Below are 13,377 nucleotides of genomic sequence, written 5' to 3' on the forward strand. Positions count from 1 at the left end.
GTGTCCATCTCTGGCAGTGTCCCTTGGTCGCTGTTGCTCTGGATGAGGCTATGGGCAATTTTTGGTCGCTCAGGGTCAGCAGCAGCTGAGGATCTGCTTGGTCCCCATTGGTGGCTCCAGGTGGCCACAGCCAGGTTCCTGCTGTCCGGCTGTCAAGGCTTGGTCCCCATTGGTGGCCCCAGGTGGCCACAGCCAGGTTCCCACTGTCTGGCTGTCCACGCTTGGTCCCAACTGGTGGCCGCAGGTGGCCACAGCCAGGTTCCCACTGTCCAGCTGTCCAGGCTCCAGGTGGCCACAGCCGCACTTTCCCGCTGTCCAGCTCTCCAGACTCAGTCCCTGTTGGTGGCCCCAGGTGGACGCAGCCAGGTCCCCGCTGTCCACACTCCGTCCTATCCCCACTCCGGCCCCTCCCTCCGCCGTGTCCCTGCTCCCGTCCCCTCCCACCCCCCGAGTTTGTCTCTCGTCAGCAGAGCTGAGGTTGGCAACCCATGAAACAAAATTGAACCAACGAAACGAACCCAAGAATTCCTTCTGGCTTTCATACGTGAACAAAAGGAAGAAACAAAACAAAACAAAATAAAAAAACAACGAAAAAAGAAGCCCAAAATCAACCCCATCCCACCCCGAAGATTCTGGAATGTCTCTTGAAAACACACGATAGGCAAATTTCTACAGTTCATCCCCCCCATCCCCTTTTAGTTTCTTCCTCTCCTTTTTTTTTCTTCTTTTTTTTCTAAGTTTTCTCTTTTTTCTTTTTTTTTTTCTTTTTTTTTTTTTAACTAGCATGGCACTCACTGCGATGGGGGGGGGGATTTTTTATCTTTTTTTTTTTTAAGTATAAAAACCCCAAAAATGGCAACTTTCTATAAACATACAGCACATGACCAAAATTTTCCAACTAATGTACAAAGTGCGACCACGAGGGGAAGGTCAGAGAAGAGCTATTTCGTTCCTCTAGGAATTCTATTTACAGCAGTACCCGGCTGCCCACGGACTTTCCGGGGAAGGTGATCGCCAGAGGGGTTTCTGCAGTGCTCCCTCCTTTTTGTTTTGGGGTTTTTTTGGGGGGTCCTGCCCTCGGGTGAGGCGGCCAGGCCCGGCTGTCCACTGGTGAGGGGTCCCTGGGGGACGCACGCGGAGGGGAGGGGAGATAAGAGAGGAGATAAGACGAAAGCAGGAGCAGCAGCCAAGAGGTTCCGTGGGATTGAGCCTTTCCTTCTGGTCGAGGAGGAGGGCGTTTGGTTGGGAATTCCAGTGGGAAGGAGGAGGGATTGGCACGGGGTGGAATTCCGGCGGCAGGGAAGGTGCTCCCAGCTGGGGATCGTCAGCGTTTGGCCTCCGAAACGTTGTTAAATACCAGCAAATCTCTCGTTTCAGCAGTTGCTGTGAACGGCGCTGAGAGAAATCCCAGCAGGTGCTTCCGTCACTGCCCCCACTCGTGTCCAGCATGGAGCCACCGTCGATCCCTTTGGGCTTCCTGTTGGGAATGAGTTTCAGGCAGGACTGGAATCCCGCAGGAGCTCTGGGATCGGCTCTGGAGCACAAACACCAAAAGCAGCAGAGGTTCTGCTGCTCTCCAGGATCTCCGGAGCAGCGCAGGGAGAGGCCTCGGGATCACCCGGGCAGCGCAGGGCCTTGGGGCTCCTCTGTCCCCTCCGGGAACCGCATCCCTTTGGCCTCACCGGCCACGCCCTGCCCCGGGAGAGGATGTGGGAATGGAAGCGCTCCCAGCGCTCTGTGATCCAGGGAATGTTTGGGCTCTGCCTCACGAGCAGAGCTGGGATTTCTGGAGCACTGAGCCTCGGGATTCAGGAGTCACCCCCGCCCGCAGCTCCTGTACGGGAGAGGTGCAGGAAAATCCTCCTGGGAATGTCAAGCCGGCTCTGCCGGAGCTGGGAAGCGAAGCTGATGGGAGCTGATGTGGCTCTGGTGGGACGCTGGAATCCAGGACAGGTGAACGTGTCCAGACGGCTGCAGGGACAGTGGCCTGGTGGCTCGCGGTCAGTGGTGTGGGGGCGAGGCAGGGGAAGAACGCGGGGAAATGTCCCAGCTGCACAAACAGGCTCAGGTGGATTGGGAAGGGTGGAAGGGGCAGAAGGGAGAAGGAGGGAATGTCTCCTTTAGGAATTCCTCCCACCACGGGGTGCCCCAGTGCACAAAAGCAGGAATTTGCTGTCCTAAAGGGGTTCAGGGCATTCCAAAGCCTGACAGCTCATGGGGGCCAGTGAACTCTGCCCGTGGCCACTGCACCTCTCACACCTCAGCTCCTCCAAATCTCCCGAACCAGCGCAGTGAGGTGAGGGGGAAACCTCTGCCCTGTTGGGGTCTGCTCAGGCATCGGGATCTTCACCACAGCCAGAAGGAAAATATTCCACCCCCAAGTGGTGTCGGCTGCGTTTGTCCGGGTGGGGACGGGAGAGCAGAAAAGCGGGGGGATAAATCCAGGGAATCTGGCTTAGAGGGGCAGGGAGATCGAGAGAGGCTCCAGCAGCAGAGGGAAGGGCAGAGACTGGGCTGCGGTGGGAGCTGGGGGTGAGTGGACGGGGCAAAGCTTCCTCCTGGCAGCGAGAGACGAGGGGACGCCTCGGGAAGGTGAATCCCGGCCCTGCAGCGCGGAGAGAGGCGGCTGCGAGCCCCTTCCCGTCCTGGCTGCTGCAAAACCCCCTCAGCTCGTGTCCCCCGGCCCCACGTCCATCCCCGGGCGGGGCAGCACCTCCAGACACGGCTGCGGTCCCTTCCCGGTGACTCCCGTGGCAGAACCCGGCTCTGCGCAGTGGCCCTGCCCTCTCGTCCTTGCTGCCGTGGCCAGCTCAGGGACAGCGGGGCCACCCGGAGCCGTGCCGCGTTTCCCCAGCGTGTCCGGGTGTGTCCGCAGCCCCTCCTCGTGCCCGGCCGGCGCTGCCCGCTCTGCAGCCGTGCTGGCGGTGACAATCAGGTGACAATTGGGTGACAATCGGGTGATAATCGGGTGACAATCGGGTGACAATCCGAATTGGTCCCTCCGAGGAGAAGTGAGCGTCGCTCGTGGCCGTGCCCTCGGTCCCCGCTCCTCCTGAAGCCATTCGCGTTTTTCCAAAGGTCCCAGGCTGGCTGGAATTCCAATCCTGCCCCTGCTTAGCAGCAATCCGGCCCGTCCGGCCGTGCTTTGGGAAGCCACCAGTGAGAAGAGAGGCTGGGCTGGGGAAATTTGCTGTCCTTGAATAAATGTTTTTCTGCTTTCGTCCGTCCTTGTGGTTTTTTGTTTGTTTGTCCGTTTGTTTTTTTAAACAAGTCCTTATATTTGGTCCATAGGTCTTCCGTGGTCCCGATTTACATCACCCTTAATGCTCAGCTGGGTTATTCCTTCCTATACAACATTCACCAAATTTACAGCGATGGAAAGAAAAGGAAACAAAATGAAACATTCCTTTTTTTTTTTCCCCCTCCTTTACAAGGGGGGGGGAAAAAAAAGAAAGTAAAAAAAAAAGCTCAATTTGGCTTTGACTGTGCCAGCTACCTAGGGAATGGAAAGTTGGAAAGTCCTGGAGTGTGGGGGAATGCCGTGGCCAGGGGGGCTCGGAGGGAGGGCTGGGACTGGGGTTAATAAATGCACCCAAGCCGTTGTCTCTGGCCACAGGAGGAGTCAGGCCGCAGAGGCCGGACTTGCCTCTGGAATGCTCTGGATTCTTGGAGAGCTGCCCCCTCTTTCCGCAGCGGGGTGGGAGGGGGCCGGGAAGGATCCCTGGGAGGGTGGGTGCTCTCTCCAGAGGCCTCTCCGGGTCCCGCTGCCGGGGCTCTCAGTAGGCCTGGCCCGTCTCCACCGGCAGCAGCCCCAGCACGGCCGAGTGCTCGCCCAGCTTCATGCGGCGCTGCGTGGACAGGCTCACGTTCTTGGCCAGGTAATCCACGGCGGCTGCAGGAGGAGGGAAAAGGGACAGTGAGGACACGGGGGACCTTCGGTGACCAAGACTTTCAGCCCCGCAGAGCAGCAGGGACAGCCCAGGGACTGTCACACACCCTGGGGACATCCCGGGAAGGGGGCTCGGAGCTGGGATGGGGCTGCCAGGAGAGGGACAGGCCCTACTGGGACTCAGCACAACCCAGGGACTGTCACCCACACCCTGGGGACATCCCGGGAAGGGGGCTCGGAGCTGGGATGGGGCTGCCAGGAGAGGGACAGATGCTGATGGGACTCAGCAGAGACCAGGGACTGTCACCCACACCCCAGGGACATCCCGGGAAGGGGCTTGGAGCTGGGATGGGGCTGCCAGGAGAGGGACAGACCCTGATGGGACTCAGCAGAGCCCAAGGGAAAGAAGGCTCTCGAATCTCCATAAACACCCAAAAAGAGCTAAAATTCCACCATGGAAAAAGGGGGTTCCGAGGGAGCTGCCTGGAGCTGAGCATGAGCCGAAGGTTTGGGATAAACCTTCCAGGCTCCTGCTGCCGGTGATGCTGCTGGAAGCGACTCCAGAGATTCCAGCGGAAGCTCCCCAGGCCTGGGCTTGGATCTGCCTCGCCCGCTGCTGACTCACGGCTGAGCTCTGCCTCCCTTCATCCCACAGAAAACCTCTTCCCTTGCCTCCGTCTGGGAAGGGGGAGCAGCCCCAGCTCTAGAGGGGATGGGAGGTCCCAGCTCCTCCGGCTGCCCCGGGGTGAGGGGACAGGGCTGGGACAGGCCGGTGACACTGCTCATTAGCCGGCCTTCAGTCAAAGTCCCTCTCCCCGCCTCTAATGGCCCCAATTAGATTAATCAGGAGCTGGCAGGAGCTGCCCGATCGGTGCCAATGAGTAAACAAATTTCAGCCATCAACGTCCTGTCACCGGCGGGCCCCAGAGGAGCCCCTTCCACGCACCAATCCTGATTAGACTTGGCAGATCCATTAGAATTCCCTTCACGCTCCCGCGTTCCATCACCGGCATCATTAACGCGGCCCCGGCCTCTGGGAGCGGCCGGCACCGCCCGGATCCACCATTCCCGCTCCCCTCCGGTGGCGCGGAGCGGCTCTGGAAGCGGCAAGGATCCGGTGGAGCTGCCAGGATGCTGGGATAACCCAACTGGAGCAGCACCAGCGTTGGTTGCGGTGCCTCCGCCTTCCACAGGGTTCCACGCCCAGCTCCCGCTCTCATCCAGAACTTTCCCGCTCGGTCTCCTGATGTTTCAGGGAACCTCGTGGAGCGCTGGCTCTGGGAGGCCGTGGGGAAAGGGGGATTTCACTGCTGGGACAGCGCTGGTGGGGGGTGGTGGTGGCCCTGTCCCCGGTGTCACCCGCGCTGAGTGCTGCTGCGGGAAGGACGGGGGTGAGCTGTTGGAGCCCACAAAATCGTGGAATGGTCGCTGAGGTTGGAAAAGCCCTCTGAGATCACCGAGTCCAGCCCTTAAGCCAGCGCTGCCCAGCCCAGCCCCAAACGCTGTCTCCGAGCATCCAATACCCATTTTTGGGAGCAGTCCCAGGGATGGCGTCTCCCTGTGCCGGTGCCTGACCACCCTTTCCATGCAGAAATTTCCCCTAAAATCCAACCCGACCCTCCCTCGGGGCTATCTGAGGTCGTTTCCTTTTGTCCTGTCCCTCGTTCCCTGGGAGCAGAGCCCGTCGTGCCCCAGGGAGGAGTTGGGAATTCGATGGCAATCCCATCCTCCTGAAAAACCCCAAAATATTCCCTTCTGGGCCAGTGGGGACAGTCCAGAGGCACCGGGGTATCCCAGGCCAGAAGTCAGGGATGAGGTTTGTTGGTTTAATGGGGTGGAAGCCAAAATAAACCCAGAAATTTACAGAAGGGGCTCTGGGTATTTGTTTGTTTCTTTAAGCGAGAGGGAAAGTGAGGCTGGGTTTGTTTTTGTAAAGCTGGGAATGAGGAGGAGTGGGGGGAGAGGGATTCTCTGCCAGGTCCAGAGGCCGCCAGAGCCACAGAGCTGCGATCCCCAAATCCTGGGATTTGGGAAATCCCGAATGTCCCCTGTCACACAGAGCCTGCCCCAACACCATAACCCCCATTTATATTATATTATATTATTTACACTTATAAAATGATCCTATTTATACAATAAAATATTAGTTATTATTATTTACACTTATAAAATGATCCTATTTATATAATATAATATTAATTATTAATATTTACACATAAATGATATTATTTATATAATATAATATAATATTTATAATGTAATATAATGTAATATAATGCAATATAAATAGTCTATATAACCACTACATTATATATAATCCAAATAATACCTTGCATTAGCTCATTAATATATTCTCTCACCTAAAAAACAACCCCAAAAAAAGAGTTTTGATGCTTTTTATGCCGCATCAGGGCGGGAAGAAACACCTGATCTGAATAAATGACCCCCGCGGGGGTCACCTCACACTGAGGGGCGTTTAAACGGAATCCGAAAGGAAGTGAAGAACCCCGAAAGGAGGAGGGATTGGAATTCCCTGCAAAGGACTGGGAGAAGCGGGGGGGAAATGTTATTCCAAGGTCAACAGCGCGTGAGGGGCTGCTCTTAGCAGGACGAACGTCACCAAGGGGGTGACAGAAACCGGGACAGGGGGGCCCGGGAAACAACACAGCCGGGGCCGTGCGAGCAGCTCGGCTGAAAATTCCTGCAGCAAAGCGAGACAAACCCTCCTTTCTCCTTCCCTCTCAGCCGCAGCTCGGCCCCCCCGCCGCCCCCACCCCGTGTTTTATTTTTTACACACGTGGGTGTGACTAACGCCTCGCCCAAGGGAATCTTTATTGGAAATACATGGTATCGGAATTTGTTTAAGATTTTTATCAATAGCACGTGTGTCCAGCCCCGCATCCAGAAGCGAGGGGAAGGTCAGGGGGTCACAGATCAAACTCCCGACAAACAAAAAGAGGAGGGGCGGGGGGGCCGCTATTGATCCCGTCTGCCGCCACAGCCGGTTCTCATTGAGCCCGCGGAGTTCAGGACATTAAAGGGCTCTGACGGGAGCGGGGCAAAGCGCCGCGGCCGAGGGGAGGGAAGGTCAGCGAGGACGGGTCAGCGAGGACGGGTCAGCGAGGACGGGCAGCGGGCAGCGGCAGCGCTCCCGCAGGAAGAGGATGCACCTTTAACCCTCGCCGGGGCAGCGGCGCTCGGAGCGCGCTCGCGGCCGGGCTAACGCGGCAGGTGAGAGGCGGCCGGGTGTCCCTGTCACCCGAACTGGCTGTCCCTGTCACCCAGCAGGGACAGCACCCGCGGCCGAGTGTCCCTGTCACCCGAACTGGCTGTTCCTGTCACCCAGCTGGGCTGTCCCTATCACCCAGTGGGGACAACACCCCTGGCCAGGTGTCCCTGTCACCCAGCTGGGCTGTCCCTATCACCCAGTGGGGACAACACCCGCGGCTGGGTGTCCCTGTCACCCGAACTGGCTGTTCCTGTCACCCAGTGGGGACAACACCCCCGGCTGGGCTGTCCCTGTGACCCGAACTGGCTGTCTCTGTCACCCAGCGGGGACAGTACCCCCGGCCAGGTGTCCCTGTCACCCAGCTGGGCTGTCCCTGTCACCTGGATGGGCTGTTCCCGTCACCCAGACAGGACAGCACCCCGGGCCGGGCTGTCCCTGTCACCCCCGGCCAGAATGACACCCCTGACTGGGCTGTGCCTGTTACCTGGATGGGCTGTCCCTGTCACCCAGCCGGGATAACACCTCCAGCTGGACGGTCCCTGTCACCCAACTGGGCTGCCCCTGTCACCCAGCGAGGACACCATCCCCAGCTGGGCTGTCCCTGTCACCCCCGACCAGCCTGTCCTTGTCACCCAGCCGGGACAGCACCTTGAGCCAGGCTGTGCCCATCACCCAGCGGGGACAACACTCCTGGCCAGGCTGTCCCTGTCACCTGAAGGGTCTGTCCCTGTCACCCAGCAGGAATAACAACCCCGGCTGGGTGTCCCTGTCACCTGAACTGTCTGTCCCCGTCACCCAACAGGAATAACAACCCCTGCTGGGTGTTCCTGTCACCTGAACTGTCTGTCCCTGTCACCCAACAGGAATAACAACCCCTGCTGGGTGTCCCTGTCACCTGAACTGTCTGTCCCCGTCACCCAACAGGAATAACAACCCCGGCCGGGCTGTCCCTGTCACCCAACTGAGTGTCCCTGTCACCTGAACTGTCTGTCCCCGTCACCCAACAGGAATAACAACCCCGGCTGGGTGTTCCTGTCACCTGAAGGGTCTGTCCCCGTCACCCAGCAGGAATAACAACCCCGGCCGGGCTGTCCCTGTCCCCCCCTGCCCGGCTCCCGCAGCCTCCCAGCTCCCAGCGGCAGGCTCAGGATCCCAATCCCAGCTCTCCCAGAGCCCGGGGGGAACTGGGGAACGAGAAGGGGGCCGGGGTTTGCCCTTTGCTGACAGAAAGGTTTCCCCTCAAACATTTCATTGAGGGTTTCACATCGAGCCACAAGGGGAGGAGCAGATCCCCTTTTCACCTCCAGACGGACAAACTTCCACGGGCACCCCACCCAACAGACGGAATTTGGATAAATCGGGGCATCCACACCTTCCCCCGCTCCCCGGGAAGGGGCAGGCCCAGCCTGGCACTCACTCTGGCCGTACTGGCCGTACTGGTAGCCGGCCACGGGGTCCACGCTGTAGCTGGTGGTGCTGTAGGTGGGGGGACAGTAGGACTGCGAGGTCGGGAGGCTCTCCACGGACTTGATGGAATCGCTGCGCTGGCTGCAGCTGGCCGAGATGGAGTTGGTGGTGTCCAGGCCGCCGTGGAGGGGAGAGATGGAGAAATCGGCCTGGGGCTGCGGCGGGACCCCGCTGGGGTTGCTCAGGATGCTCATCACCTGCAGAGAGACACCGGAGAGAGCGTCAGGGGCCGGGGGGGAGGAAAACAGCCCCGAAATGGTGCTTTTTAATGGGAAAACAGCCCAAAAATGGTGCTTTTTAATAGGAGAACAGCCCAAAAATGGTGCTTTTTAATAGGAAAACAGCCACGAAAATTGGTGCTTTTTCATAGGAAAAGAGCTACTAAAATGGTGTTTTGTAATAGGAAAACAGCCATAAATTTGGTGCTTTTTAATGGGAAAACAGCCCCAAAATGGTGCTTTTTAATAGGAAAACAGCCATGAAAATTGGTGCTTTTTCATAGGAAAAGAGCTACTAAAATAGTGCTTTTTAATGGGATAACAGCCCCAAAAATGGTGTTTTGTGATAGGAAAACAGCCCCAAATGGTGCTTTTTAATGGGAAAACAGCCCAAAAATGGTGTTTTGTGATAGGAAAACAGCCCCAAATGGTGCTTTTTAATGGGAAAACAGCCCAAAAATGGTGTTTTGTGATAGGAAAACAGCCATAAATTTGGTGCTTTTTAATAGGAAAACAGCCCAAAATGGTGTTTTTTCATGGGAAAACAGCCCAAAATGGTGTTTTGTGATGGACAACGTCCAAACGGATCTGGCCGGGTGGGAGAGCCGAGCTCTGCTCCCCCCAACCTCCCCAGGCAGCCCCCACAGCCTCAGGGCTCTCCTTGGAAGTCCTGAACGGGGAGAACGAGAAGTTCCTCCTCAGCCCCCTCAGGCTTCGGGGATATTTTGCCGCCCTGCCAGGGACGAGCACGGGAGCCACGGAAAACAGGGAGAAAAATCCCGATTTTCCTAAAGAAACGATGAGAGGACAGCGCCTTTTTTGGGAAGTCAGAGCAGGGCTTGCTCTGCAGAGCTCCCCAGCCGAAGCAGATCAAACCCTCGCTGGCTTTGATGCAGCTTTAGGGGCTGAAATGTCCAAGTTCTCTTTGCCCCCAAATGTTAAAGGGTAACAGGTCCTGGTCCGGCTCGTTTCAGTGCTTGGTTGGAAAATGTAATTAAATTTGCACACAAGAAACCTTCCTGCTTGGAGACCTGAACCAGATGAGCTAATTAGGGTTTTGTTGGTTTTGGGGGCTTTTTTTTTCTCCCCCTTTTTTTTTTTTCAGAAAAAAAAAAATGCCAGATTTGTTCCCGGGGCTGAGCTCAGGGTGAGGCTCTGCCCTTCACACGGGGACCCTGATCCCGGCAGGGATCAGCAGGATTTCCCCGGGGTAATTCCGAGTTCAGGGTGGAAAGGGTTTTGCAGGAGCCAGGGAAGGGCCGAGGGTTCCTGAAGCCTCTCGGGCTGCGGAGGGGGGAGAGGGGACAGGGGACGGTCACCTCGGGGGGCCCGGCCGGCGCTCAGATGCTGAGCGGCTCCAAATCTCCGAATTTAGCATAACCTTATTGACATCAATTAAAGTGGCAAATTGGAAATATTTGGAGCCTGGCAAGTGGTAAAATGAGCCCTTTATCCCCCGGCAGCGGCCTGGTGAGCTTTTGTGCCGGGGCTGCATTCTCGGCAGGGACACGGGGGGGGTGGATGGGGCCGAGGTTCCCCTTCCTGCTCACCCCGACACCTTCCCCGGCCCCTCCTCCCTCACCTTCGGGATGAATGCCCAGCCACGAGCTGGCCTCTGCTTTCTAAAGCATCTCCTCCTCCCCCCGGAAGGGCTCGGGAGAGCTGCAAAGATGCTTTGCCATGATGGAAAATCCCCTCCCGCCTCAGCTCCTCCGCGGGCGTTGGTCCGCGAGGGGAATTCGGGAGCGGGGGTTGCTTAAAATCCTGGAAAATCCATCTAACCCCGAGCGCGGGGCTCGTCTGGGGTGTGGGATTTGGGGCACGGGAATGAGGTTGGAGCGAGGGACGGGCTCGTTGCCCCCAGCCAGGGCTCACTGAGCCCCAGCCCGGACTCACTGACCCCGATCCTGGGCTCACTGACCCCCCCAGAGAGAGATCACTGATCCCCAGCGCGGGCTCGCTGACCACCCCCCTCCTCCTCCTCCTCCTCCAGCCTTTCCACCCCTCACCGAGCTCAGATATTGCTGCCGCTCCCCAAAAGTTAAGCCAGGCTCGGCTGTCCCCACACCGAGGCTTAGCCAGAGCCTAAAACAACTCTCCAGAGCCTCCAGGCTCAGCTCATCGCAGGGCTGAAGGCCCAAGGTGCCTCGATGAAGATGTTCAGCCCGAACTCGGAGCCAGAATGTGCCCATGGAGCTCCCTGGCCCGCGGCAGCCCAAGGCCTGGGGGGGTGAGGAGGGGAATTTAAATATTCAGGGGAGCGGATTAATCCAGGACTGGGGCTGCCGTGCTGCCCTGGGGGGTGGAACACAGACCCCTCTGCCCCCAGGCTCCTGCGGGAGTGGGGAAATCACGGAAGGGCAGCCTGGAGTGGCTTTTCCAGCTGCAGAGTTATTTGTGGGCTCCCCCTAAAGCAGGGTCACGAACTCTGATCCGGCTCATCCCCCAATCCCCTCGGTGCAGGGAGAGCTCCGGCCTGGAGCATCCCCCGGGCTGAAGGTGCCGGATCTCTGTCCTGAGGGACTCCAAGGACCCTCCCCCGGCGGCGCCCGGAGGTGGCTGGGGTGAATTCACGAGCGGAACCGGGCTTTTAGAACAATAAACATGCACGGAAAACACAGACGAGTGGATGGTGAGTTGTTTTTGGGAAGCTCTGCCCTTTCTCCTGAGCTGTCCAGGCCTGGAAGTGCTGCCTGGCTGGGGGTGTGAGCCAAGCCCTGCAGGTGCAGAGGAGATTTCGTGCGCTGGGCAGCGAAAGGCGACTGGAAACACTCAGGGAGTAGCGGGGTTTGTGTGCTCTCCCTCCTGGCCATGTCCCCAAGGGTCCCTCAGCTGCTTTTTATTACCCCGAGGAAAGGCAAGGCCCCCCCAAGCCAGCAAGAGCCGCGTTAACCCTTCCTTTCAGAAAAACAGGGGGTGGAAAGCAACGCTGGCAAATGAAAGCCAGATTCACACTCCGGATCCAGGGAGCGGAGCGATGCTTCCACAAATCCTGCTGAGAAAATGGGGTTGGCTTCAAGCAGTGGGAATCGGGAGCGGTTCCTAATCCCAGCTCTGCCCCTGGGGAAGTCACTCCAGGCCGGCCTCAGCTCCGGCAGCCCCGGTCCCGGGGAGTTCCTGGTGCCTGTTCCCCCCTGGAATCCCTGCAGGGAGGACAGCTCAGCCCAGCCCAAGGCCCCTCTCTGGGAAGGACCGGCTGAATTTCCCTCTGGGAATCCCTAGTGGGAACATCAGGATCTGGGATTCCCTCTCAGCCCTGCCTGGGTGGGGAACGGGTTCGTGGTTGGGCAGAGGCTGGGGCCGGGGATCCATCCCAGTGCAATGCTCCCACAGTTTTGGGGTGGGGATCCATCCCAGCCCAATGCTCCCACAGTTTTGGGGTGGGGATCCATCCCAGATAGATGCTCCCACAGTTTTGGGGTGGGGATCTTTCCCAGATCGATGCTCCCATGGATTTGGGGTTAGGATCCATCCCAGCCCAATGCTCCCATGGATGTGCGGTGAGGATCCATCCCAGCCCAATGCTCCCATGGATGTGCGGTGAGGATCCATCCCAGCCCAATGCTCCCATGGATTTGGGGTGGGGATGCCCATCCCAGATCGATGTTCCCATGGATTTGGGGTGGGGATCCATCCCAGATAGATGCTCCCACAGTTTTGGGGTGAGGATCCTTCCCAGATTGATGCTCCCATGGATTTGTGGTGGGGGATCCATTCCAGTGGGATGCTCCCACGGTTTTGGGGTTGGGATGCCCATCCCAGCCCAATGCTCCCATGGATTTGGGGTGGGGGATCCATCCCAGTGCAATGCTCCCATGGATTTGGGATGAGGATCCATCCCAGATCGATGCTCCAATGGATTTGGGGTGGGGGATCCATCCCAGATCGATGCTCCCATGGATATGGGGTGGGGATCCATCCCAGCCCAATGCTCCCATGGATATGGGGTGGGGATGCCCATCCCAGCTGGATGCTCCCATGGATTTGGGGTTAGGATCCATCCCAGCCCAATGCTCCCATGGATATGGGGTGGGGATGCCCATCCCAGCTGGATGCTCCCATGGATTTGGAGTTGGGGATCCATCCCAGCCCAATGCTCCCATGGATTTGGAGTTGGGGATCCATCCCAGCCCAATGCTCCCATGGATTTGGGGTGGCTGAGGGGACCCTGACAGCTCAGCTGAGCCCCCAGACTCTCTAGTCCCTCTCCAAGAACGCTGCCCACGGGAAGCCCCTGCCCTTCCCAGACAGGCTGGGAAGGATTTGGGGCCGAGCCCCCCGAGCCCTGCACGGTTTCAGCCGAGGGCAGCTCCGATTTCCCCCACGCAGGACACAAAGGTGTTTGGATAACGAGAGAGAAGCGGAGATTCCTGTTCTCTCCTTGCCACCCAGCACAGAAAACCTGCGGGCCTGTGTTCCCTGACTTCTCCTTCCAGCTGGAGAAACTCATTTTCCAGGCAACTTTTGAACTCTGGATCCCCTCCTCAAGAATGCAAAGTCCTTCTGCCTTTCCTTTCTGACCTTGCTGGCTTCTAATTTATGACTTCTTGGTGCATTATCATGACTAACCAAAA

General features: G+C 58.0%; 1 protein-coding gene across 3 annotated transcripts in view; it reads right to left on the reverse strand.

The window, feature by feature from the left end:
• Nucleotides 1-3,776: 3,776 nt before the first annotated feature.
• Nucleotides 3,777-13,377, reverse strand: part of PAX7 (paired box 7) — a gene marked incomplete at both ends in the record, with an annotated part of 126,562 nt that continues 116,961 nt past the window's right edge. For all 3 annotated transcript variants that reach the window (XM_082295660.1, XM_082295658.1, XM_082295659.1), the window contains 2 exons: nt 3,777-3,892; nt 8,536-8,782. In XM_082295660.1, coding sequence (XP_082151786.1) covers nt 3,777-3,892; nt 8,536-8,782 — 363 coding nt within the window. The remainder of the gene's footprint in view (nt 3,893-8,535; nt 8,783-13,377) is intronic.

Source organism: Coloeus monedula (genome assembly GCF_965178545.1).
Source record: "Coloeus monedula genome assembly, chromosome: 22".
Classification (NCBI taxonomy): domain Eukaryota; kingdom Metazoa; phylum Chordata; class Aves; order Passeriformes; family Corvidae; genus Coloeus; species Coloeus monedula.